The following is a 27,117-nucleotide window of genomic DNA, read 5'->3' on the forward strand; positions in this document are numbered from 1 at the left end:
CCGGGCCACATTTTTTTAATCCATTAATCTGTGGGTGGACGTGGGTTACTTCCGTGTTTTAGCTCTTGTGAATAGCGCTGCTGTGAACAAAGGTGTGGTTGACTCATCTTTTTATTTTGTTACAAAAAGAATTGCATTTGTAGCAACCCAAATAGTACATGCTAATTGTAAGACATCTGAATAACACAAAATGAGCAATAAAGTAGAGAGGCAGTTCTCTCTCTGCCACCCCATCCTTTTATGTCCTTTGTAGGAGTTGCTGCAGCATCCTTCCAGAGTTTTCTATACATATATAACATGTTTGTGCATAAGTAAAGCAGCCCCTCACAAAATGGGATCATGCTGTGCATATCCCCTTCATTTTATTTGCACATATTTTAGACACACTGATATTGATGACAGCGTAATAGTCCATTGTGTGGCCCATCTTGTTGTGTTATACATTTCCCAGCTGATAGGTGTTTAGGTGGTTTCTTTGTCTTTGGTGTGTGTGTTTCAGCTTCCAGAGGGATGATTGCTTAAGCTTAGGGTCGCTGAATGTTTACAATTATTTTTGGCAAAGGAATATATAAACGGGATGTAGCAAGTTAAAGTTATTTATGAGCATTGCATAAGGCAAAACTATATTAACTTAGGTTAACATTGTATAACACATTGTTTAGCATGTTAATTTATTTTAATTGAATTATGTTAATATATGTCAGTCTGCTAGGGCTGCCATTTAAAAATACCACAGATTGGGTGGCTTAAACAACAAACATTTGTTTTCTTACAGTTCTTGAGGCTGCAAGTCCAAAATCAGGAAGGCAGCGCGGCCGGGTTCCCGTGGGCTTTGTTCTCCTGACTGGTAGACGGTGCCTTCTTGCTGCGTCCTAATGTGGAGGAGAGGAGAGAGCTCTCTGCTGTCTCTTCCTGTGAGGATGCAAATCCCCTCGTGGGGCCCCACCCTCATAACCTCATCATTAACCCTCATCACCTCCCAGAGGCCTCATCTCCAAAACTCATCACCTTGGGTTAGAATTTTGAGGAGACACAGTTTGGTTACCAGCAACACATTAGCATCGTATCTGCTGGGCAGTGAGGTTTATTGTTTTCAGTTGATGAGCGGTTGGTCTATGAGTGGACTGTATTGGTTTTGGTCGTCTGGTGCTGTGTGACAAAGCATCTCAAACCTAGTGGCCTCCAACTCCGGGCGCATTATCTACTCACAGTGTGGCCAGGCTCATTGAGGGGCTGGTCTCTGCTCTGTGGTGTCCGGGCCCTCCCTGGGGTGGCTCAAGCCTCAGCAGCCCGGCGGGTCACATCTGGGGTCTGGGGCTTCCGTTGGCCGGGGCCCTGGACGGGAGTGCTGCCTTCTCCGTGACGTGCCCTCTCTAGTGTGGGGTCTGGGCACCAGGAGGAAAGAGGCAGAACCTTCCAGCCCTCTTGGGGCCTGGGCCAGGAACTGGAGGATGTGTTTCCTGTCACATCCTGTGGGATCCAGCCGTCTCAGGGCCACCCTGCTCCACGGCAGAGGAGTGGAGGCCCCCTTCGGAGTGGGAGCCCCTGGGCTCGGGGAGGGAAGGAACGCACTCTCTGAGGCCGTCTCCCACCATGTCCTTTGCCTTGGACCTTTTGGCCTCGTTGTTGTTTTTCCCCACTCCTCCCTACAGCCACCGGTCCTCTGCCTCTGGGCTCTGCGAACACCCTCTGGGCTGCTCCTTCCCGCTCGGAGGTGCTCTGTGGCAGTTGCCAACACAACTGTGTAGCCTCGAAGGGCTCTGGGTTTATGCCAGAGCCAGAGGCAACCTCCCTGCACCGAGGTTGTACAAATATTAATGTCCTGTTCTGAGTCCTGACTTGCCACACTGTCCTGAGGGCCACCTGGCAGAGCAGCAGCACCCAGGGCACGGCTTGGGTGTCGTTACTGGGGTGGGAGCTGGGCACCCCCAGCCGGGTGTCGTTACTGGGGTGGGAGCTGGGCACCCCCAGCCGGGCCCACGTTCCTGGGTGTGAAATTTGGCTTCTGCCTCTGTTTTCCTCACCTGTGAACTGGGGGTGATGCTGGTTCTGTTATAATCTCTTGGGATCTTGGGTCCGCTGCACGTGGACGCCTCGGTGGCTTCTGGAGTGGTTGCATTTCTTTGTTGTTTAGACAAATTACATGACTCTAAGTCCCTCTCATACGTGACTGGTGGCTCCTGGTGCTGGGAAAGTGCCAGGTGTGGAGCCACCTGCTGCTCTCGTTCTGTTTCCTCTTGGGCTCCCCGCGTGCCACTGTGCTTGTCGGGCACGTTGCTGGGCTCAGGGTGACAAGGCGGCCTCTGGGCCTCATCACCCTCCAAAGGCCTGGACACTTCCTCACAGTCCCCAGAACAAGAGGGTGGAGGGCCTGGCCGTCTCCGGCTCCCTGTCTCCTGTCCTCCTGACTGGGGCAGTTACTGAGGCCCACGACTCTGAGGGGTGACAGGGGCCCCACACTCCATGGAAACCAGGCTGGGAGCTCTCGTGGGGGCCACAGGCAGGGGCCTCATGGGGTGGGGGCTCCTGGAACACAGAATCCGAGCCAGGCCTGGAGGACCTGGACTTGGCAGGCTATTCTGCAAATCCCACCCCACATCTGAGCCCGGGCCTGGAGGTGGCAGGTGAAGGCCCCTGGGCACGGACTGCTGCTCTGTCCCCGGGAGCCACTGGTACCCATGGCCCGCCCCTTGAATGTCTCGTCTGATTCTGGGCCTGGAACCGGTGATGCACGCGCCTTTGCAAACAAGGTGTTCCACCGTCTTGGCCTCAGACTCCTAAGTACCACACGTGATGATGTGTTTACCGCTGGCTGAGAGGCCACTGCGTATCTTTGTAAAGCGGTGCTCCTCAGCGCCTCCTGTGTGCTGGGCATGTGGACTTGCATGGGGTGTAGCCGAGCTAAGTGGGACTCTCAGCACAGCACGTCGGTGAGGACATCCCCCGGGCAGGACCGGGGGGCTTGCCAGGCACTGCAGAGTTTGAGCTGAACTGTGAGGACAGGAAGAACTGTTGGGAGGTTGGGCAGGGTAGGATCCCTGGAGGCCAGGGCAGGTGCAGAGGAGGTAAAAGGGGACTTCAAGTCCCCATGTGGTTGGACCAAAGCGTGTGAGGAGTTTCGGGCAGTCAGGGGCTGAATCCCAGTGGTCGTCAGGGTGCCCTGCTGAGCGCTTTGGGGCCCTCTGAGGGCTTCGGAGCCAGAGAAATATGTGATTGGAGCTGTGCTTTAGGAAGCCAGGGTGGGGGCCAGGGTGCTGGAGGAGGGAGGCCAGGGTGGTGATTGTGGGGGGTGGGGGCCAGGGTTCTGGAGGAGGGAGGGTCAAGGTGGTGGTCGTGGGTGGGGAGTGGGGAGTGGGGATGCCCATGCTCTCTCCTTTGGCAAGCATGCCTGAGGCTGCTCCTGGGATGGGGCCTGTAGGACCTGTGACTCCGGCAGCATCTGAATGACCCCGACTTTCCTTGTGTCTGCAGACGGCATCCACAGCGTCACGGCCTTCTGCACCCTGCGTGTCACCATCATCACGGACGACATGCTGACCAACAGCATCACTGTCCGCCTGGAGAACATGTCCCAGGAGAAGTTCCTGTCCCCGCTGCTGGCCCTCTTCGTGGAGGGGGTGGCCGCGGTGTTGTCCACCACCAAGGACGATGTCTTCGTCTTCAACGTCCAGAATGACACCGACGTCAGTTCCAACATCCTGAACGTGACCTTCTCGGCGCTGCTGCCCGGCGGCGTCCGCGGCCAGTTCTTCCCGTCGGAGGACCTGCAGGAGCAGATCTACCTGAACCGGACGCTGCTGACCACCATCTCCACGCAGCGCGTGCTGCCCTTTGACGACAACATCTGCCTGCGCGAGCCCTGCGAGAACTACATGAAGTGCGTGTCCGTGCTGCGCTTCGACAGCTCGGCGCCCTTCCTCAGCTCCACCACCGTGCTCTTCCGGCCCATCCACCCCATCAACGGCCTGCGCTGCCGCTGCCCGCCCGGCTTCACCGGCGACTACTGCGAGACGGAGATCGACCTCTGCTACTCCAACCCGTGCGGCGCCAACGGCCGCTGCCGCAGCCGTGAGGGCGGCTACACCTGCGAGTGCTTCCAGGACTTCACTGGTAGGTGCCTGGGGCCTGCAGGTGGCTGGGCTCACCCTGGCTTTGTGCACGCGTCCCCAGGTCGCATGGCCGAGGGTTTCGGGTGGTTTCCTCTGTTTACTTCCATCCAGGGAAAACAGGTGGAGGACGGGTGCTGGGCCCAGGTGTGGGCTCCATGAACTTTGAGATGATCTCAGTAACGGTACATTTTTTTTTCTTTTTTGAGATGGAGTCCCACTTGGTCACCCAGGCTGGAGTGCAGTGGCACAGTCTTGGCTCACTGCAACCTCCGCCTGCCGGGTTCAAGCGATTCCCCTGCCTTAGCCCCGCAAGTAGCTGGGATTACAGGCACATGCCACCACACTTGGCTAATTTTTGTATTTTTAGTAGAGATGGGGTTTCACCACATTGGTCAGGCTGGTCTTGAACTCCTGACCTCATGTGTTCCACCCGCCTCGGCCTCCCAAATTGCTGGGATTACAAGCGTGAGCCCCCGCACCCGGCCAGCAATGGCACTTTCTTAGCCAGCTTGGGGCTTCCCTGACTGTAGCTTACTCACCTCCCCTGCCCGACTTAACTGCCTGCTTTAGGAGAACAGTAGGACAAGGTTACAGGGTGAGATACACTTAAAAGAAAACCTAAACGCACAAAGTGACATGAGTTGCTTTTAAGTGGCTCTCAGGTTAAAGTACTTTATTCCATATTGCAGGCTTAATTGGTTAGCGTAAAACGGTGGAACCGGGTGGAAAGCATTGAGCCATTAATCATTTGGGTCTTGAAATCCCGTTGTTTCATGCTCCCTGTCACCGTAGAAATTTCGTGACTCATTCCCCCGCTTCTGAAGATGTTCTTTCCTTGATACGTCCTGACTCATCACCAAGATGAAGTACTCCAAATGTAGCCAACGGTGTTTTTAAAAAATAAAGAGCCACCCCGAGAGGTACAAAAAACACACGTTCTCTGCATCTCAGCCACAAATCTTGCTTTGGTCTTTGATCGTCTGTTCCATAAAATGATGGCTCATTTGAAAAATGAGTTTACAATGGTCCCAGTGGTGAATAGTCTCTTTTTTTTTTTTTTCTGAAAGCTCTCTGGGATTAGGCGGGATTTGGTTCATACCGGAGATAACGTTGAGACTCTTCCATCTACTAAGTCCTTGATTAATCTGTTTAATATAAACACCTGAGCAATCGTTAGCTGCTCGTTAGCAGCACATAGCACAAGTTTATCGAGCTTATAACAAGGGTTTGAGGTATTAGCAGGTATTTATCAGGCAGGAAGAGCGCAGGGGAGCAGAGAGAGGGGAAGGATGGCTTCCAAGGTTCTCTGCATCAGAAGTGGAGGGAAAACCACCAGCGTGGGTGTTGGCAGCCCGATGCAACGGGGCTCCCGGCTCTGACCTCTTGCACCCCAGGTTGGTGGTCCTCTGGTCATACGGCGGGTAGAAGGAAGGCACTGTGGTCACCTGCCCCGTGGTGTTCCCACGCCTGCTAGTCTGTGGCTGTCTGTTGGTGCCGTCTGCATCTGGGGCTCTCGCCCCGCTGTCTCTCACTGAGTGCTAATCCTAGATTCCTGGCTATACCGGGGCTTGGCTGTGGGCAAGGCAGGCAGGCAGAGACGGCGGGAGACCCCCGCCTCCCACAGCCCACACCTGCGTTGGGTTTGGGGGCGGGGATGGCTCCAGGTATGAGCAGGCCTGAACCAGGCCCCCTCCCCTGCTCTGAGTTTCGGTGGATTCCTGTTCTGTGTCAGCTTCCCAAGGTGCCCTTCCTCCCCTTTGCCCCTCACGGCCTTGAGCGGGCTGCTCTGCCTCTCTGAAGCGTCAGCTTGGATGTAGCAGCGGCCAGCACGGTAAGTGCCCCTTCCCCGAGCCAGTGCCCGCCATGTGGCCGGGTGGATGGCGCTCACCGACTTTCCTGCTTCAGATGAAGAAGCCATGGCCGCGAGTCCCTGGGAGGGGCCTGTTGCACTCCCAGGAGTTGGCAAGGGCACCATCTTTACTCTGTAGATACTGAGTACCTACTGTATACCAGGCCAGCGCACACAGCCAGACCTCCCCCGGCCCATTCCGGGGGGTGACCAAGTTCATTTGCGCCGTTGGCTCTTTCATGGGTAGAGGGGAGCATGTAAGCACCTCCCACCTCTGGCTTTGTCAGCCGAGTTGGAAGCCTTAGGGCAACGTCTCATGTGGCTTTGAGACCTGGCATCGGCCTCCCAGGCCGCCAGTCCAGGCTGCAGTAAGCTTGGGGCCGTGCTGGGCAGGGGTGGCCGAGGCCTCTGGGGATCCCTGTGCCAGCAGATCCCCTCTGAAGATGATTGACCCATTGGGGGATATCCACATTCTGAGCTTCTCAGGTTTTCTTTTCATCAGGAGAGTCATTTTTAGAAAACTAATGACTGGGGAACGGCCAAGTCTGTCATCACCAATAAGACCCACTAACATGTAATGATTGGCATGAGACTAATTTGAATCTCTTTGGGTACCAAAATTATCATATGTATTTCCCTCGGAGATAAGGCTAATTAAGACTGATTATTTCTACTCCGTCCCTCTTCCTCCCCTTTTCCCTCTTTCCCTTTGAAGCGCTCCTTTTTCTGCATGGAGGTAATTGAGCTCATTTATTCACGATGAAAGTGGCGCTGTCGTCACAGGGGTTTTATTACTTGCTCTCTGGTAAGCCGAGCTCGGGGGCCTCACGGTTGCAAGGCTGGAATCGGCCCAAGTGGCTGCTGAAAGCCCCTGGCTTCCTGTGTTGCGGGACAGGAGACAGCAGGAGCTGGATGAAGGAAGTAGCAATTAATTTCAGGAAAAGCTCAACAAATTTGATGCTGGAGAAAATACTGACAGCTCTCCCATGTCCCTGAAATCCATTTGGGCCTTCGAGAAGTCCAAGTCCCCAGGGTCTGTGGATTCCCCTGATCTTTGCAGGGAAAGGAGGGCTGCCGCCCGCTCACAGCGTTGGGACTGTGGTTGGGGTCTGCCGCCATCCCACTCTCCGAAGGGACGAGGATAGGAAGCCTTAAGGCTCCGGCATCTCAGATGTGCCTGGGACGCCCTCCCAGTTTCTCTGCTCCGCAGAGAGTTCTAATCAACCGTGAGAAGCATGGGCTTGTGTTCCTCGGTTCTCAGCCCCTTGGTCTCTTCGTAAACAGTGTAGTTCTGCTTTTTGTTAAATTGCTCAAGGACATGGGGCAGGCTCCGACTTGGCTCCTGTGGGTCCAGACGCAGGGCCCTGTTCCGTCTCCCCTCTGTACCTGCCATCCCTTCATCTGAAACGCGTCTCCTCCCCATCCATCTGCCATCACGGGCCTCCCTGAAAATCTGCTTCAGCAGCTGTCCTCTGTTGAGAAGGTTCTGGAAGTTTCCCGACCTCCTCGGATGGATCATAGGTTTCCTCCCTTGAAGCTTCCTGGGTGTCTTGTTTACGCTTTTGTCGGTCGACCCCCGTGCTGGGTGTGGTTCACACACTTCCCTGTCTCTGTCCCTCAGGATGGCAGGGACTGTAGCTAATGGTCGTGTGTGTGTGTGCGCGTGCGAGCGTGCACATGTTTTGAGACAGAGTCTCACTATGTCACCCAGGCTGGAGTTCAGTGGTGTGATCTCAGCTCACTGCAACCTCTACCTCCCAGGTTCAAGTGATCTCCTGCCTCAGCCTCCTGGGTAGCTGGGACTACAGGTATGCATCACCACGCCCGGCTAATATTTTGTATTTTTAGTAGAGACTGGGTTTTGCCATGTTGGCCAGGCTGGTCTCAAACTCCTGACCTCACGTGATTCACGTGCCTTGGCTTCCCAAAGTGCAGGGTTTGCAGGCGTGAGCCACCACGCCTGGCCGGACTGTAGCGAATGTTTAGTGAGTGCTCTGCTGTGCTGGTTACTGCTCTAGATGATTCTACACGTATTTTCTCACTTACTTCTCGAGGCAGCTCTAGGACCCCATTTTATAATGGGTACAAGACATCAAAGCCTCTAGCCCGGTGGTTCTCCACTGGGGGTGATTTTGTCCCCAGGGACGTTTGACAAAATCAGACCTTTTTGATTGTCACGGCTGGGGGCGGGGGTGCTAGAGGGATGAAGCCAGGAATGCTGCTTGGCATCTGTAGTGCACGGGACCGCCCCACGGCAGAGAACCGGCCTCATTGCTGAGGGCAAGGACCCTGGTACTGGCCCTGCGGCGGGTGGGGTCAGGACTCAAACCCGGGCATTCTGGCTTCTGAGCTGCAGCTGTAGACCCTTGAGGGTGGAACGGCCAGGTTTACCAGCTTAGATCCTTCCTATTGCATTATTTCTTTTTTTTTTTTTTTTTTTTTTTGAGGCGGAGTCTTGCTCTGTCCCCCAGGCTGGAGTGCAGTGGCACTATCTCGGCTCACTGCAAGCTCCACCTCCTGGGTTCACGCCATTCTCCTGCCTCAGCCTCCCGAGTAGCTGGGACTACAGGCGCCTGCCACCACGCCCGGCTAATTTTTTTGTATTTTTAGTAGAGATGGGGTTTCACCGTGTTAGCCAGGATGGTCTCGATCTCCTGACCTCGTGATCCACCCATCTCGGCCTCCCAAAGTGCTGGGATTACAGGCTTGAGCCACCGCGCCCAGCCCCTCTTGCATTATTTCTTTAACAGCATTTTGTAAAAGGCACCTTCTGTGCCGGTTCAAAGGGCCAGTGTGGTGGGCGGTCTGCAGCGGCCCAGGAGCGGCTTCACAGCTGTTCACCTTGCTCCCGAGGGGCTGGGAGGACACGGTTCCTTCCCCACAAGAAACCTGGCCTCATTAAATCAGGCCTGGCCTTAGAACTCGGTTTTGAATCCTGGTGCTGCTCTTGGTGTCTCCTCTCTCTAATTAAACAATCACGACCACTCACTCATTACTAAAATGGGAAGAGGCCGGGTGCGGTGGCTCACATCTGTAATCCCAGCACTTTGGGAGGCCGAGGCACGTGGATTACGAGGTTAGGAGATTGAGACCATCCTGGCCAACACGGTGAAACCTTGTCTCTACTAAAAATACAAAAAATTAACCGGCGTGGTGGCCGGGTGCCTGTCGTCCCAGCTGCTCAGGAGGCTGAAGCAGGATAATCGCTTGAATCCAGGAGGCGGAAGTTGCAGTGACCCGAGATCACGCCACTGCACTCCAGCCTGAGCGACAGAGTGAGACTGTCTCAAAAAAAAAAAAAAAAAAAAAAAGCCTAGGAACAGTACTCTTTACTGATTACCAAGAACGCAAGTCCTGGGCTCTGCTCTTCCTCTGCCTTTCCCTGTGACAACCCAGGAGGTGGGACCGTTGTCATCCCAGTTCTGTCAACACCCAGGTGCAGCACCGGGCGGGCAGGTCCGGGATCCGACTCGGGGATCTCTTGTGAGAGGCGAGTTTCACAGCCGCCCCTGGGAGGGTCGGATGCCCCGGACCTCCAGCCTCTCCCCTCTCGTCCCCTGGAGGACGTCCCCAGTACCAACTCCACATACTCCCTGCTCTGACCCTGCTTCCTCTCCCCATCCCTCATTTCAGCCCACGGGCTCGCGGTGGATGCCCCTTGGCCCCACGTTCAGCCTCTTGCCACAGCCCAATGACTCTGCCTCCGCAGCCCAGCTCTTCTCTCTGCTGCCTGTCCCTGTTTTCATGTTATCACCTTGGGCCTCCTCCTGCCCTCCCTGCCCCCCTCATCCTGCCCTGACGATTCCCTCTTCACAGAGCGCCCAGAGTGCACGCGTTTGTCACATCAGTGTTCACGCCTTCCTGGGGTGACCGGTGCTCCAGTATAAAGTGCAGTCACTGGGCCTGTGGCACTCAGAGGTCTAGCCTCACCCCCGGCTCCCCATGCTCAGGTCACTCTGGCCTTCGGGACACACACTGGCCCCTCTCACCGTGGCACTTGCCCCTCCAGCGCACCTTCCCCCAGGTCTTCCCTGAATGTTCCCTCCCTGTCCCTGCTCCTCTGTCCTCCCTGCAGCCCTCGCCCCCATGGCGGTGTTTGCTTGCCATTGTCACCTTCCTCCCTCTGCACTGGATGCAGACAGCAGCGTCGTCTGCCCAACAGAACATGCCCACGGGCCTGCAGCAGGTACCATGTGCAAATGAGACAAGGGCTGGCCATCCCACTCCTCCAGATAGGCCGGAGATAATGCCCTCGGGGCCTGAAACTCATTCTGTATATGGTCCAAGTGCCGCCTGTGCTGCCTCTGGTGTTGAGCTGGGAAGAACAGGACCCTCCAAGAACGCACACTTCCCTTCCCTGTCTCCTTTGCCCCTTCCTAGGGGACGCTGAGGTATGTCTGACTTTGTCCCGCCCGTGTGGGCACTGGCTAAGCTCCCACGTGGGTCTGCTCTCATGCTTATCACAGCCCTGAACGGGAGCATGGGCTCCAAGCCTCTGGGCATTCCCGGGAAGCACTTCCCTTCCTCATCTCTCTCCACGCCGTGAACGGGTGATTTGTCACCACAGTAAGGTCTTTGTCTTCCCATGGGGCGCATTCCCGAGCGGCAGCTCCGATATCTCAGGAAAGGCGGGTTTCTCTGCAAGGCTGAACATCTTGGGTGGGGACAGCAGCAAGTCACCTTCACTCACCTCATGTCTGGATAAAGGCAGACCTGGGTGCCCCTCCTGTATGCACCAGTGGGCCAGGGCTTCTTTCTTAGGTCCAGTTTATTCTTGATCTCCTGCTTTTAGGACCCCAGGGGCTGTGAGAATAATCTTCTCCGCCCCCCAGCCGAGATGAGTCTCACTCTGTCACCCAGGCTGCCGTGGCATGACCTTGGCTCGCTGCAACATCTGCCTCCTGAGTTCAAGTAATTCTCCGGCCTCGGCCTCTGAGTAGCTGGGATTACAGGCATGCACCACCACGCTTGGTTAATTTTTGTATTTTTAGTAGAGACAGGGTTTTACCATGTTGGCCAAGCTGTTCTCGAACTCCTGATCTTCTGATCCACCCGCCTTTGCCTCCCAAAGTGCTGGGATTACAGGCATGAGCCACCGCACTTGGCCAAGAATAGTCTCTACGAGGCTGCTGAGTTCAAAGCCTGCCAGTGGGGGCCGTCCCTGGGCCCTGTATGCCCACGCCACCTGGACTTCCAGGAGTGTTGGGTGCTCCCTAGCTGGGACCCTAGCTTGGTCAGGAACCAAGTAGGTGAGTAGCCACTTGGGAGCACTTCAGTGCTGCTGGCTTTGAGCTTTGTACAAACTCCTTAGGCTGGGACAATAGCAATTGTCCTGTGTGAGGGCCCCCCCTCCGCTCCTCCCCTGTCGGGGTCCCAACTGTCCCTGCGAGGGCCTCCTGGGACCAAGGACAATCTGTGTAGGTTCAAGGACAGAGAAACTTTTGGTGTAAAAATATAATCACCTGTGTGCTCATGGGAAAATGTTAAAAATAAATTCTGGCCCCTCTCCGATTCTGTTGTAAAATGTGTACATCACTCCGGCTGTGAGTTTTATTTTGGGTTCTCTTATCAGAGTCATGGGGTTTCCATCTTCCTGTGATCTGCCGGCGCACTCATCCATCCCAGCCTGCAGGTTCTGCACTTTTAGACAAGGTCCTCATTCATGGCGAGCTGTGCCATCGCCCTGCGGAGTGACATCTGCTTAGCACAGGCTCACACGTGGGCCGGTGCTCACTGCGGCTTCCAGGATTAAAGCTTCACTTCCAAGTGTTCCTAGTAAAAGTCGCAGTTAGTCCTTAAACTTGAGAGTTAATTATCATTCAAAATGAAAATCATTACGTAACCTATAATTAAAATCTCAAATAAAGCAGAAACAGAATCCTTTCTTGGGAAAACATGCTTTTCAGATAATTCAGGATTACTTCAAGTTTTTCTCTCCTTGGTGCTTCTCAAGTCTTTCGCATTTGGCTTTTTCTACAGAGTCCAGGTTTCGAGATTTGCCATGTCTCTGGTACGTTCCTGGAAAGCTGGGGCATTATTTCATTTCTGGGTAACTCTGTTTTATATTAAAATCGTGCCAGGGGATTGGGGTATGGGTAAATTTAGCCAGGTATCTCCTGTTCTCCTCCACACAATTTCTTCCCCAAAGCTGGGGCTTTTGATAAACAGAATTAGTGTCCTGTGTGGGGTGTGTAGGCACAGCCCACCAGCACTGGGGCCCAGCACAGTCCTCGAACTCACCCTGCAGTCCTCCTTGGGCTTCCATGAGCTTCCTAGGGCTGCTGTAACCAATCCTCACAAACTGAGTGGCTGAAGACAACAGAAATCTGTTGTCTCCAAGCCAAGCGCAGTGGCTCACGCCTGTAATCCCAGCACTTTGGGTGGATGAGGCAGACGGATCACTTGAGGTCAGGAGTTCAAGACTAGAGCCTCTGTAATCCCAGCCCTTTGGGAGGCCGAAGCAGGTGGATCACCTGAGGTCAGAACTTTGAGACTAGCCTGACCAACATGGTGAAACACTGTCTCTACTAAAAACACAAAAATTAGCCAGGTATGGTGGCAGGCACCTGTAATCCCAGCTACTTGGGAGCCTGAGGCAGGAGAATCACTTGAACCTGGGAGGTGGAAGTTATAGTGAGCCGAGATCGCACCACTGCACTCCACCCTGGGTGACAGAGCGAGACTCTGTCTAAAAAAGAAAAAAACAACCTCTTGTCTCACTGTTCTGGAGGCCAGAAGTACAAAACCATGGTCCCTGCAGAGCTGTGCTCTTTCCGAAGAGGAGGAGCTGCAACATCTGCCTCTTCCTCTTAGGGGAGGACCCTTCCTGGCCTCTCCCAGCTTCTGGTAGCCCTAGGTGGTGTGTGACTCACTGCAGTCTCCGCCTCCGTCCTCACACTGTTCTTCCTGTGCACGTCTGTCTCTGTCCAGGTTTCCCTCTCATTGTAAGGACACCGGTCACTGGATTAGGACCCACCCTAATGATCTCATCCTAAGTTGATTACAAAGACCCTCTGTCCAAACAAGGTCACTTTCAAGGGTACTGGGAGTTAGGAACTGAGCATATCTGGGGACACAGTTCAGCCTTGGGTGCTCCTTAGCTGGGGAGCTAAGGAGTTTGGGAACCAGGGCTGCTGGTGCTTCTCACTGGCCTGCCTGTCGCGTGTCTGCTAGGGCCACAGGCCACTCCGGGGTGGGAGGTGGGTTTGTGTGGTGTGTTTACCTTTGCGAACACTAAGCACGTGAGCAGAGGGTTCGCCTCGTTCCACCCAGACAGCCTGGAGGTGGGAGAGCTGAACTAGGTGTAGAATGTGAGTCAGTGAGAAACAAACATCTGCCCAGCAGTGTCTGGCCCACAGTTAGAAAAGTGGCCCGAAGACGAGCCGCATGCAGTAGAAACCTCGCTGTGGTTTAAAGCGCGCACCGTTCCCCGTGACTTCAAAGTCTGTGGTGTTGAGGGGAGACAAGGCCGCCTGGCCGGGCTGGCTGCAGGTCGTGGGCGTCTGTGTGTGCACTGGAGGGATGCTGCTTCTGCAGAGGGAGTGCGAGCTCCATGAGAGCGGGGCTGGGCTCGCTCGCTCACCCCTGCACGAGTCTCCTGTGGGCGCTGTAACATTTCCACACATGAGGGGCTTAACGCAGTGCAGATTCGTTCTTACTGTTCTGGAGAGCAGTCGGGCGTGGGCAGGGCTGCTCCGGGAGGCCCTGGGGAGGGCCTGCGTTCTGCCTTCCTCAGCTGCTGGAGGTTGCCTGGCCTCGGGCCCTGGTGCCTTCCTTACCTCACTCCGAACCCTGTTTCCACCACTGTAGCACCTTTTGCCCCTCACCCTCCCACCTCTGACAAGGAGCCTTGTGATGACTTTGGGGCCACACAGTAATCCAGGATGGCCACCCCGTCTCAAGATCCTTAATCACATCCGCAAAGTCCCTTAGGCCATGTGAGGTTGCACATTCTTGGCTTTCAGAGATGAGGATGTGGACACCTTTTGGGGTCCATTATTTTACTAACCACAACCCCGGCATTTAGCACCCAGTAAATATTTGTCAGAGGCATGCGTAGCGAGCAGGCCCCACCTTCGGCGCTGTGGTGGGGTCTGGCAGTCCGTGCTGTTTATAACCGGCTGCGACCTGGACCCAGGGCTGCCGGGAGCTTTTGGGGAATCCAAATTGAGCCTCTGCCCTGAGAGTGGTGACCCAGATGACCTCGGGGGCAAGTGCTGTCTGCTCTCTCACCCCCTTCCGGTCACCACTGTGAAGCCCTTTCTCTGGTGTGGACAGACAAAGCCGCCTCTGTCTGGGGGCCAGGGGACAGGTTGATCACACGCCTCTGGCCTGCCAGGGCTGGGTGTAGGGGGGTGACACTTATCAGATGAAGCTGGCTGGACATAGTGGGGGTAGACTTCGTATTAATGAGGGCAGTTCGTTACCCCCAACTCCAAGTGATGAAGAATTCGGGCTCATTTCTTCTGGACGTTGATCTGTCCCTAGGGCACTGTCTGTCCTGGCCCGCACTGGTGTGGCCAGGGGAATTGGAACCGTTGGGGTGCTGAGCAGCCTTTTTTCGTGATGAGTGAGGTTTTGGCTGGCATTCCCGCTGAGCCCGGGCACGCTGCTGTTTGTAGTTGGCACCGTCTCCCTGCATGCTGATAACGCACTGGGCACGCCCCTTCCAGCCCTGCTGTGCACAGCTGCCTGGCTCACCTTCCTCGGTTGTCTTTCCATGTCTAGCAGGAGCATGGCCAGACCCTGGCCCCACATCCAGGCCCCCTAACCTGCCTCCCGCCGAGGCATGGCAGGGCCAGCCCTCTCCCTACCCTCGGGAGCCAAGCGCTCAGTGGGGTGCCAGACTGCACAGTGCCCTCTCCCTGGGTGCAAGACCCAGGCCCATCCCACCCGAATGTCCCCACTCAGCCCTACCCTCCCTGGATGAGGCTGTGGCCAGGCTGTGCCCACCCCCATGGTCCCTGGAGAAAAGCAACTCCCGAGGCCTGTAGGGCACAGGGGAGCCCTGCCTGCCCCACCGTGGCACTGTCTTCTTGGTGTGTGCTGGGCCCCAGGGCGGTGTGAAGGCTGCATCCCCCCACTCCAGGACCCGGGGAGTGTTGACTGGGCCCTGTCCGCCCTAGGCAGGACCCACCACAGGCTCTGCCTCATCTCAGGTCCTGGAGGCCTCCTGAGCTGCCACCAATGTCCTTCTAAAGAGAGCCAAGTCCCTGGCCCACCCCTTGGCTTGGAAGGACCCTGGGTTGGTTTTGAGAGGGTAGGAAGTGCTCTGCAGGGGGAGCCGAGATGGGGTTCTGTACCCCAGGGTGGTGCTGGGGCTGCAGGGACACTCAGGTCCTGGTGATCAGCAGGGCTGACCGTCCCCTAAGTGCCAGCTGTGTGTACCCCCGGTGCCAGGGACCAGGTGTGGTGGTATCCAGAGCCCTGTGGTTGCCCGTCTCCTACCAGTCTTGGCAACCAGGACTTTCTCAGTCCACTCGGGCCCAGAAGACGCTGTGTTTGCTTGGCGCACCGGGTTCTCATGCCGCTGTCTTCACGGTGCCACAAGAACCCTGGGAAACGAGGGGTGTTGTATCTCCCCTGCTCCAGGTCTGTGTAGGCTCCGGGAGATGCTGGGAGGTTTCAGGGTGCTGCTTCCTCAGGGGATTGACCCCAGAAGAGGGTTCCTGCTGACTCTGGCTGGTTTCCTCAGTGTGTTCTGGGCCTCATTCTCCTAGGACTTCTGTGATAAGTGATCACAGACGGGGCGCTGAAAACAACAGACATTCCTTCCCTCAGTTCTGAGGCTGGAAGGCTGAAATCGAGGTGTTGGCAGGGCCGGCCGCGCTTCCCGGAGGCTCTAGGAGGAGCCCCTGCCTCCCAGCGCCTGGTGGCTGCAGGCCTTGGCTTGTGGCTGTCTGGCTGCAGGCTCTGCCTCCCTCTGCACCAGCCCTTCCTCTTGTTTCTAATCTTCCTCTGTGCTCATTTTGTGATAATTCATGTTGTGATTGCATCGAGCCCACCTGCTAATCGGATTGTCTCATCTCAAGATCCTTAACTTAATTGCGCTTTTGCCATGTAAGTAAAATTCCTTGTTTTGCTATATAAGGTAACATTCCCAGATTTTAGGAATGACAATGTGGACACATCCTCTTGGGGCCACCGTGTAGCCCGCTGTGGGGTGGGTTATTTCCTAGTCTCCCCTCCATCGTCGGTGTCGTGGAGAGGGAGGTTGTAGGGAGCCCCTCTTCTGAAAGGCTGGGGTCGCCTGGGCCTGCTGGGCCTGTGTGCTGCCTGAGCCTTCGGCGTGGAGCTGCTGCAAGCACCGGGAGGCCGTCACACGTGTACCCATCCTTCAGGTTTGGCAGGATTTCCAGCCCTCAGCGTGTAGGTGACTCCTGTAAGAAACAGCAAAGCAGTGGATCAGTGGGAATCATTTTTCTTTGCTGCTGGAATGCGTTTCTTATTTTTTTAAATGGGTGTGTCTGGAGATCTGGGAATTTGCTTCGGAGACACTAATGAAGTCATGCAGAGAAGGCCAGCCCTGGACAAGCAGCTTCTGCAGTGCCGGGCTCCCCTGGCCTCCCCCTTCCCAGCTCCCTCCTTGTGGGGTGGGGATCTGGGTCCCCCTGCTGAGGCCTTTTCTGGTCACCTTGCCAGGTGGGGCGGGGCTGGGCCCCCTGTAGGTGTGACTCAGGAGGGATTCCAGGTGCAGAGCAAGTCACCAGGAGGTGAGAAAGTCAAACAATGCATGAAACCCAAGGACAGACAGGGGCGCTGACAGGAACGTAGTTCCCGGTGGGAGCTGGGGAGGAGAGGGTGTGGGGCGTGGAGGGGTGAACGGGGTGCCTCCAGTCTCAGGAAGGCAATGAGGAACAGGAGGAACAGGGACCAGTAATAGTAACCTTGCCCTTGTGCAGGTGTGTAGCTCACAACCGTAGCAAATGAACTGTTTCCCTCACACCAGCCTGTTAGTGCTGGGGAATGCTCCTGGCCAAGATGGATTTATTATAGCTGGGGAAACTGAGGCCCCAGCCAAGATCTTGCTCAGGAAAGCTGTGTCCTGACCGCAGTGCCGTGGGGGTTTGGAATGGAGTGCTTAGGTCCCTGCAATTCTGCCCCCTGGGCAGCCCCTCCTACCTACAGGGACATTTCAGAGGGGCAGCTGTCCAGGGAAGGTGGTGAGGTGGACTTATTCTCTGGACCCATCCCTGCAAGCCTGTGTGGACACTAAGGCGGATGCAGGCTTAACTCCAGCTCCCACCCGTGCAGCTGTGTGACCCAGCACGAGTTACTGCCCTCTCTGAGCCTTCGTGCACTCATCTACCAGCCAGGTGCTGCGGCCTGCCTTGTAGAGAAGGTCATGTGTGGATTATGCTCTCACCTCTGGAGGGGGTTGCTGTGAGAGTGCTCCGCATGTCCTTGTCCCCAAATGTGGACCTGGGTAGGTCCCAAGTCCTGGATAGGCAGGCTCAGAGAGCGTCACCTGAGCTGTTGGGGCACCATATGGCCCTGCCCTTTGTGTGTGTCCCTCCATCTCTATGTCAGCCTGCCTTGCGGGGCCGAGTTGGTAGCACGTCCTCCCCTACAGCTCTGTTGCTGGACAAAAGCCCTGGTGGCTGGAGGCCTCTGCTGGCCTGGCTTCTGCGTGGGGCTGCATGCCACAGGGGTTCTGAAGTCCCCGGGAAGAGGCATCGTCCTGACTGGCAGTGGACTGCTGTACATGACCCATTGCCTGGGCTGCAGCTGCCTGGCTTTTCTGTGCAGCTCCTGTGCCTGGTGGGGCCTCGCTGGTGTGGGACTGTCATGTTTCAGAACAGGAAAGGTCTGGGGCTTTGCCTCCACTGCCCTGTGGTGGGAACCCCTGTGCGTGCCTGAGGGCATTCAGGTGAGTGTGTGTAAGCACGTGAGCCATGTGTGTTGGAGGCTGGAGGTACTTTCTCAGGTTTGATTGGAATCTGGTGGGGTGGAAAGGGCTTGGCCGGGAGCCCCAGCTGTGCCCAGCCTTTCTGGTCCTGACCCTACTTTGATGGCTGCCCTGCCTGAATTCTGCAACCTGACCCCTCCCCTCCCCTCCCCTCCTCTCCTCTCCCCTCCCCTCCCCTCCTCTCCTCTCCCCTCCCCTCCTCTCCCCTCCCCTCCTCTCCCTTCCCCTCCCCTCCCCTCCCCTCCTCTCCTCTCCCCTCCTCTCCCCTCCCCTTCTCTCCCTTCCTCTCCCCTCCCCTCCTCTCCCCTCCCCTTCCCTCAGCCTCCATGCCAGCACCCCTTCAAAGCTTCCCCCTCTGCTTTTTCCATCTGCTATAAGACTTTTCATGTATTTTTGGTTTTTCTGAACGTCTGACATTTTTTTACCTAGATGGAAACTCCATGAAGGTAGGTATCTGTTTTGTTCATTCTTATAACCCCAGTGCCTAAAGAATGGCCCATGCTGGCAGTTTATTAGATGGGTAAGTGGGTGGAGGGACGGGTGGGCAGGTGAGTAGGTGGAAAGGTGGATAGATGATGAATGATGGATAGTTGGATGGGTGGGTTGATGCATGATGGGTGGTTGGATGACTAGATGGATGTGTGATGGGTGGTTGGTTGGTTGGATGGATGGATGGATGGATGGATGGATGTGTGATGGGTGGTTGGTTGGTTGGTTGGTTGGATGGATGGATGGATGGATGTGTGAAGGTGGATAGATGGATGAATGATTGATAGTTGGATGGGTGGGTTGATGCATGATGGGTGGTTGGATGGCTGGATGGATGTGTGATGGGTGGGTGGGTGGTTGGTTGAATGGATGGATGGATGGATGGATGGATGTGTGATGGCAGTTAGATGGATGAATGATAGTTGGATGGGTGGGTTGATGCATGATGGGTGGTTGGATGACTAGATGGATGTGTGGTGGGTGGGTGGTTGGTTGGATGGATGGATGGATGTGTGATGGGTGGTTGGTTGGTTGGATGGATGGATGGATGGATGTGTGATGGTGGTTAGATGGATGAATGATGGATAGTTGGATGGCTGGATGGATGTGTGATAGGTGGTTGGATGGATGGATGGATGTGTGATGGGTGGTTGGTTGGTTGGTTGGTTGGATGGATGGATGTGTGATGGGTGGTTGGATGGCTGGATGGATGTGTGATGGGTGGGTGGTTGGATGGATGGATGGATGTGTGATGGGTGGTTGGTTGGTTGGATGGATGGATGGATGGATGTATGATGGTGGTTAGATGGATGAATGATGGATAGTTGGATGGCTGGATGGATGTGTGATAGGTGGTTGGATGGATGGATGTGTGATGGGTGGGTGGTTGGTTGGTTGGATGGATGGATGGATGTGTGATGGGTGGTTGGTTGGATGGATGGATGTGTGATGGGTGGGTGGTTGGTTGGTTGGATGGCTGGATGGATGTGTGATGGGTGGGTGGTTGGTTGGTTGGATGGATGGATGGATGTGTGATGGGTGGGTGGTTGGTTGGTTGGTTGGATGGATGGATGTGTGATGGGTAGTTGGTTGGTTGGATGGCTGGATGGATGTGTGATGGGTGGGTGGTTGGTTGGTTGGTTGGTTGGATGGATGGATGTGTGATGGCAGTTAGATGGATGAATGATGGATAGTTGGATGGGTGGGTTGATGTGTGATGGGTGGTTGGATGGCTGGATGGATGTGTGATGGGTGGTTGGATGGAAGCTGGGTGAGTGCTTGGAAGCTGGGTGGGTGGGTGGGTGGATGAACAATGGATGGGTGGACGGATTCATGGGTGAATAAGTGGATGGATGGATGGAAGGGTGCAGGGGTGGGTTAATGAGTGAGGGTGGGTGTGTGGAAGGATGGATGGATGAGTGAATGGAATAACAGATGGGCAAATTCGTGCAGTGTTTTATCATTTCTGACATACCCGTTTTCTCTTAGAAACCCTGTAGTGTTCCCCTCTTTGCCTCCTGTCTGTGTGTTTTCTCTGGTAGTGAAGTTTCTGACACATGAGGCACGCTGCTGGGTTGTGTCTTCAAGACTGTGCTTTCTGCATCCTAGGATCCAGTGTTAGGACTGAGCTCTTTGATGGGGCTCTGAGTTGACTTGAGGTTTTGTGTGTTTGCGTGAAATGACCTGACTTTGAAATTGTCCTGTGTTCCTGTTCCCGGGCCCTTCCATTCACTCCTTGTTCTCTGTTCTTGTGTTTCGTGTTGATCATTAATTCTGCATAAACTAAGGCTTCCTCAAGTGCTTGAGTTTTACCACTGTGGCCTTTGGAAATTCTAGTTTTTCTAGTTCAAAGCTCTTAGCTGTCTCTTAGGACCAGAAAGGAATTGTCTTTTTATTTATTTAAGAACTTAAGTGGTCAGTCTTTACACGCCCTTCCCCTCTTGGAGCACGTTCCCAGCCCTCCCCCAGGTCCTGAGGTTCTCTGCCTGCTGTGTCCCCTCTCTGGGTGAGCCCTGGGACCCTGCGTCTCTCTTCTCCCAGCTCCTGGAGCAGCCCCCCAGGGGTAAGTTCTGGAGCTCCTGAGCCTGGGGTTCACATCAGCATCCCCTGGCCTGGGCCCTCTGCACCTGTCCCCATGCCCTCTGTCTTCCCTGGGCTTGTGCCCAGCCCCCTGCCAGAGTCTCCATGTAATGATGCCGAGACCCTCTGGACATCCCCTTCCTTGTTCACAGACCAGCACCTGGCCCCTGCCTGCAGCAGGTGAGCCGTTTGCTGAAGCCCTGTGAAGCTGGGGCTTTTCTGGAAGCCTCTTAGGCCGAGGGTTGATGGCTCTGGTGCTTGGGTCTCTGGGCAGGCAGGGCAGTGCACCAGCGCCAAGCCTGGTGTGGGACAGGTCCCCATTGGCGGGGCAGGTGCATGAGGCCATGAGGACTGGATGGGCCTTGGCTCCTGGAAGCTTTTATTTTGCCATTAGGAATGCTTTTCTGGCCGGGTGTGGTGGCTCGCGCCTGTAATCCCGGCACTTTGGGAGGCTAAGGCGAGCAGATCACCTGAGGTCAAGAGTTTGAGACCAGCCTGGCCAACATGGTGAAACGCTGTCTCTACTAAAAATGCAAAAATTAGCCAGGCGTGGTGGTGTGCACCTGTAATCCCAGCAACACAGGAGGCTGAGGCAGGAGAATTGCTTGAACCTGGGAGGTAGAGGTTGTGAGCCGAGATCGCACCATTGCACTCCAGCCTGGGCGACAGAGTGAGACTCTGTCTCTATTAAAAAACAACAACAACAACAACAACAACAACAACTTTTCTGTACCATAGTCGGGAAGCTGAGCCCTGCGTCCCTCCTAGGGGGATAGGGGGAGCTTTTGGCGGGCTGCGTGCATGATTGAGCACAGCAGTCGGTTTACCCAGTGGACTCTATCCTTGGCGTGGGAGGCGAGGCTGCCATTGTAATGGGGGTGTGCAGAGTACGGGGGAGTTTCCCCCAGGTTTGAATGGCTCAGCAAGCCTTTGACTCCAAGCAGAATCCTAGGGTGTAAAGGGAACACCAAATTTATTTTGAATGAGAATTCCTGGAAAAGGAAAGATAAAGTTAAATCCTGATAGTGAGCATAGTTGAACATTTATTTTATTAAAATAGTGTGTCTTATAAAAGCTCTATTAGAAAATAAAAGATACAGAGCTAAAAGACACAGAGCTCACTAAATTTGACCTGAATTATTTACCTTCAGATGATTTTAGAATGAAAAACTGTGGTATCACATCTCTTTTCAACCCAGCCGTGGTGGGAGCGTTTACAAATGCCCCCAATTCGGGATTCTCCCTGAGGTTTGGTGCGGAGCGAGCCCTCCAGCTACCTATAAACAGCACTGTAATCCACTCACGCTTTGCTTCACTTTTATCTTCTGTGCAGTGCTGTGCTGCAAATACTTAACTACCAACCCTTGCGGGGAATCCTGAATTGGCTGCGTTGTAAAGGCTGGAGGTGCTGGGAGTCAGCCCTAAGGAACCCAGAGACAGGACCTTACCCGGCTCGCCCAGTTCATCCAGAGCCCAGTTCCTCACAGTTCTTATGGTCCTTTAGTAAAAAAAGAAAAGAAAAGATGTTTTAACTATAAAATTATTTCACCTCATCAACAGCTTTCCTGCACTATCTGAATCAAATACCTGAATTATGTGGTTTTGTAACTCATAGATTAAGTGCAGGCATTAATCATTGGCTTGGAACAGGGGAAATCCTGGTATTTTATGACTTCATTTCACAAGCGTCTGTCAGTACCTGCTATGGACCCAGCTTCCCCGCCACCCGCCCCCCCCCCACCGACCCTCCCTGCCAGGTGCTCAGCATATGCCCTGCACACACCAGGCATTTATTGGGCACTCACTGTGTGCCTGACAGTCTCAGACTGGCCCCCTAACAGACCCTGTCATTGCCTGCACAGAGCTGGGGAGAGAAACGCGTGGGGGAACCATCATACAAGCAGGGCTGGATGTGGAGCTGGTGGGGCGATTGCTAGAGAGGGGAGATTTGGAGTCGATGAGAGCCCCCGGGGCACCCTGAGCAGGCAGGTGGGCCGAGCTTAGGTACTGTGAGGGGATGCGGGTGGCCTCCAGGCACTGGAAAGCCAAGAGAGACCGAGAGAGAGGACGTGGGGCTGGAGGATGGCCTGCAGTGTATGCTCAGGGCCATCTGTAGCCGCCCCAGGAGGAGGAAGACAGGGGGGCCAGCACAGGCTCATGAGTGTGGTGTGGAGGGGGCTGGGTGTGTGGCTGGGGGCCCGGCCCTGAGACCCCTTAGGCTGGGGTCTTTCTGGAGCAGTGGGATTCTAGCCAGTGGGACTGACACGTGGTGAGTCCGGTGTCATGGAGCACTCTGCCGTCGTGATGCAAGGGACAAGTAGGTCTGGAGGCTGTGGGTGGGGCAGGAGCAGGGGCTGTGAGGTGAGGGGGCCTGTGGCTGTGCAGGGGGCTGCTGGAGGCAGGAGGGGCTGCAATGGGGACTCCACCTCTCCCTGGCTGGGTGGGGGAGGATGAGCTGGCAAAGGCCGGGAGCATCATCTCCTGCAAGCAGGGAGAGCAGCACCCGGGGAGTCCTGGACACTTCAACTTCTGAAGTGTCCATGGGAAAGGCTCCGCCAGCCAGGCGCTGCTGCTCTCGGGGCCCCGGGTTTGCAGAGGCCAGAATGTACGCGATTGCAATTCCGGGACAAACGCGGAGGCCCACTGTAGTGAATTCAGCAATGGCTCCCAAATCTGTGTCCACGCACAATCTCAGAATGAGACCTCAGTTGGAAATAGGGTCTTTCCAGATGCAAATGAGTTTGGTTTGGGTCCTTGAGATTAAGCATCGTGGGTTTAGAGTGGGCCCTTAATCCAATGACTCATGTCTTTTCTTTATTGTTGTTATTTTTTGAGACAGCCTTGCTCTGTCACCCAGGCTGGAGTGCAGTGGTACAATTTTTGGCTCACCGCAACCTCCACCTCCTGGGTTGAAGAGATTCTCCTGCCTCAGCCTGCCAAGTAGCCAGGACTACAGGCACGTGCCACCATACCTGGCTAATTTTTTGTATTTTTAGTAGAGATGGGGTTTTGCCATGTTGGCCAGGTTGGTCTCGAACTCCTGGCCTCAGGTGATCCACCCACCTCGGCCTCCCAAAGTGCTGGGATGACAGGCATGAGCCACCATACTCACTCCGCCTTGTTTTTTTATTTTTGAGATGGAGTTTCGCTCTTGTCACCCAGGCTGGACTGTAGTGGTGTGACCTTGGCTCACTACAAACTCCGCCTCCTGGGTTCAAAGGATTCTCCTGCCTCAGCCTCCCAAGTAGCGGAGATTATAGGTGCTCGCCACCACGCTGGGTTAATTTTTGTGTTAGAGACGGGGTTTCACCAGGTTGGCCAGGCCTAGCGAACTCCTGATCTCAGGTGATCCACCCACCTCAGCCTCCCAAAGTGCTGGGATTGCAGGCGTGAGCCACTGCTCCCAGCCTGGTGTCTTGAATAACAGGAAGGAGAGGAAGATTTGACAGCCTTGTGAGGACAGAGCAGAGATTGGAATGATGGTACGCTGGGATGCTGGGAGAGGCAGGAGGGATCCACCCTGGAGCCTCCAGAGGGAGCTGGGCCCTGCTGATACCTTGATTTCAGACTCCTGGCCTGTGCGACTTTAAGAGGATGAATTTCAGTTGTTTTAAGCCTCCAGTTTGGGGTCATCAGTTATGGCAGCCACGGGAAACACATACAGCTACTTTCTGAAAATGAAAACAAACAGAAAACAAAGCAAACAGAACTTCACATTAAAAAAGCAAACCAAACAATTCTATGGAGATTAGTTTTATTTGCAACATATGTAAAGGACCAAGACCTTTTCAGGGCGGGGCAAACACCTGTGCTTGGGTTTGCTGTGCTCTCACAGGCGTTAGCAGCTATCTGTTGATCTCCAGTCCCTGCACGGGGGCAGGACAAGCTTGTATCCGTCAGCCTCCCTTTCACAGGAAAGCCTGAGGACATCGGGGGCCACTAGAAATCAAATTTGGAAGCAGGAATGCCAGTCTAGGAGTTCAAATTCAAACCTTCCAGATACAAACAAAGTGCTGTCTTCACTCAGGGCTGGACCGCCTTTTCCTGGGCCTTTTAGAGGAAACCCCAGGCTGGAGGTGAGAAGTTGAGTCTTCCAGCCCTCGGATGAGTGGGGAGTGAGTTCCAACCCGGGGCAGGTGGGACTGGGCTTCACCTTCCTCTGGGAGAGTTTGAGCCCCGGGCCCAGGCTGGGTTCTTAGTACCTGGAACAGACAGAGGCGGCTGTGGGAAGGGCAGAGCTGGGCCCCGCAGGCCTTTTGTTTGCCGTCACGGTTGGGTGAGTACACCCAGCCTCTCCCGGTGGCTTTGTTATTTCAGAGTGTGCTTTGCTTGGCCACTGGCTGGAACTTAAAAAGCAAACACTCCCAAATGTCACGTATTTTAAAAGTAGAAACAAGATAATTTGAAGTGTCCAAAGGAGGAGAAATATACCTTAAGCGTCACACCTCCCGTGAACACACAGGATTTATAAAGGCCAGCCGCCCACCTGTACAGGAAGCCACGAGCACTGACTTGCCCGTGTGAGTGTGCAGGTGGATGTGCAGGTATGCACCTGTGTGTGACGATGTGAGGTGTATATGAGGGTGTGTCAATGTGTGAACAGGTGTGTATGGATGTGTGTGTAGCTGGGGGGACACTGTGCAAGTGTGAATACATGTGGGAGGTTATAAGCATTGTGCAAACGTGTGTGCAGGTGTGTCTGTGCACATGGCCTGCCTGCAGGGTGTGGCATCTGTGGTGGGCTCACCCCCAGTAGCAGGGAGTGGTGGGGAGGGTTAGACAGCCTCCACGGGTGCTGGGAGCCTGGATGAGGGCCTAGGACTGCCTCCTCTCCGTCTGCTTTAACTCTGAGTGGGGTGGGAAACCCTTCTGTTCCCATTTCCCTGGGGGCAGCCCCTGCCAGTGCAGAACAGGTGGGTGGGATCCTGTCCTGACTCCTGGGGAGGAGGAGAAAGCACCCCCCGGCCTGTGCCTGGCTCTGACCCCTCCTCAGCTCTGGTGCCTGCGAGCCCTTGGGGTTATTGGCGTGGAGGCCGTGCATGCTCATGAAATTCAGCAAAAGGTTAGCGATTTCAGCCCTCCTCGTATTTGAGAGGGCTCATACTGGAATCTGGAGTCACCTTGGCTTAACCAGTTACACATTCTTCTTTTTTTTTTTTTTGAGACGGAGTCTCGCTCTGTCACCCAGGCTGGAGTGCAGTGGCGCGATCTCGGCTCACTGCAAGCACCGCCTCCCGGGTTCACGCCATTTTCCTGCCTCAGCCTCCTGAGTAGCTGGGACTACAGGCACCCGCCACCATGCCCGGCTAATTTTTTGTATTTTTAGTATAGACGGGGTTTCACCGTGTTAGCCAGGATGGTCTTAATTTCCTGACCTTGTGATTACAGGCGTGAGGCACCGCACCCAGCCCAGATACACATTCTTAGGTGTTGTAACCTGGTAATAGAGACTGGGAGAGATGCCTAGGGGAAGCAGAGGGAGAACTCAGATTCTTCAGAGGCATCATTTACCTCTGATGATTGTTATGCTAATTATAAATCAGTTTCATTTGTTCCTCAAAAGCTCATTTGAAGCATTCTCTAGGAGGATTGACAGGATTTCCTAAAACTAACAACTGAACTCACTGAAATCAGCACGTGCTTGAGGTTGGCCTTCCTGAGAAACAGACTCCAAGCCCCAGCTTAGGAGGCAGCAGGTGTGGAGGAGCCTTCAGGAGCCACAGCTGGGGGCAGTGAGGGGCCCTGGCCTTGGCAGAGGGCAGGTCGGACTGCCCTGCAGGTATCCAAGGCCTCGGCCACCCCGCAGCATGCTGCAGAGCTGGGATGGCCCCTCAGGGATGGCCTGCGTTGGGCAGTCTGGTTACTGTGTCCATGTTGACCCGTTGCTGGATGGGGGCTGCCTCAGCGAGGGCAAAATCTGAGTGCAGGGTCTCAGCTATGTGCCATCAGCAACCCACACCCCAGAGCCGTCCTGGAGGGGAATGGTGCGGAGTATACCTCAGCACCCTCCCTTGATAGCACCTGATTTCTTTTTTTTCTTGTTGTTGTTGTTTGTTTGAGACAAGTTTCACTCTTGTTGCCCAGGCTGGAGTGCAGTGGTGCCATCTCGGCTCACTGCAGCCTCCACTCTCTGGGTTCAAGCAATTCTGCCTCAGCCTCCCGAGTAGCTGGGATTACAGGCATGTGCCACCACATCCAGCTAATTTTTGTGTCTTTAGTAGAGATGGGGTTTCACCATGTTGGTCAGGCTAGTCTTGAACTCCTGACCTCAGGTGATCCGCCCGCCTCGGCCTCCCCAAGTGCTAGGATTACAGGCGTGTGCCACCACACCCAGCTAATTTTTGCATTTTTAGTAGAGACGGGGTTTCCCCAGTTTGGCCAGGCTGGTCTCACACTCCTGATCTCAGGTGATCCATCCACCTTGGCCTCCCAAAGTGCTGGGATTACAGGCACGAGCCACCACGCCCGGCCCACGCCATACTTTTTACACTGTGTTTTTTTGTTTAGTGTGTGAACATAATTTATTTTAAAATGCATTCATTTAAAATTTTGTAACTGGGGGAGAATGTTGCTGGGAATTTTCTGGTTGTTGGAAGCCCCTAAAGGTCTGTGAGGGGTCTCCGGCCAATGTCCACCCCAGGTGGCGGAGGCAGAGGAGGCAGTAGGGGCTGTGCGGGTTGTGG

The 27,117-nt window shown here is 54.9% G+C and overlaps 1 protein-coding gene across 3 annotated transcripts in view; it reads left to right on the forward strand.

Annotated features, from left to right (window-relative positions):
- Positions 1–27,117, forward strand: part of CELSR1 (cadherin EGF LAG seven-pass G-type receptor 1) — a 188,435-nt gene that overhangs the window by 74,817 nt on the left and 86,501 nt on the right. For all 3 annotated transcript variants that reach the window (XM_038007303.2, XM_073006587.1, XM_073006586.1), the window contains exon 2: positions 3,472–4,110. In XM_038007303.2, coding sequence (XP_037863231.2) covers positions 3,472–4,110 — 639 coding nt within the window. The remainder of the gene's footprint in view (positions 1–3,471; positions 4,111–27,117) is intronic.

Source organism: Chlorocebus sabaeus, chromosome 19, assembly GCF_047675955.1.
Source record: "Chlorocebus sabaeus isolate Y175 chromosome 19, mChlSab1.0.hap1, whole genome shotgun sequence".
In the NCBI taxonomy this organism is placed as follows: Eukaryota; Metazoa; Chordata; class Mammalia; order Primates; family Cercopithecidae; genus Chlorocebus; species Chlorocebus sabaeus.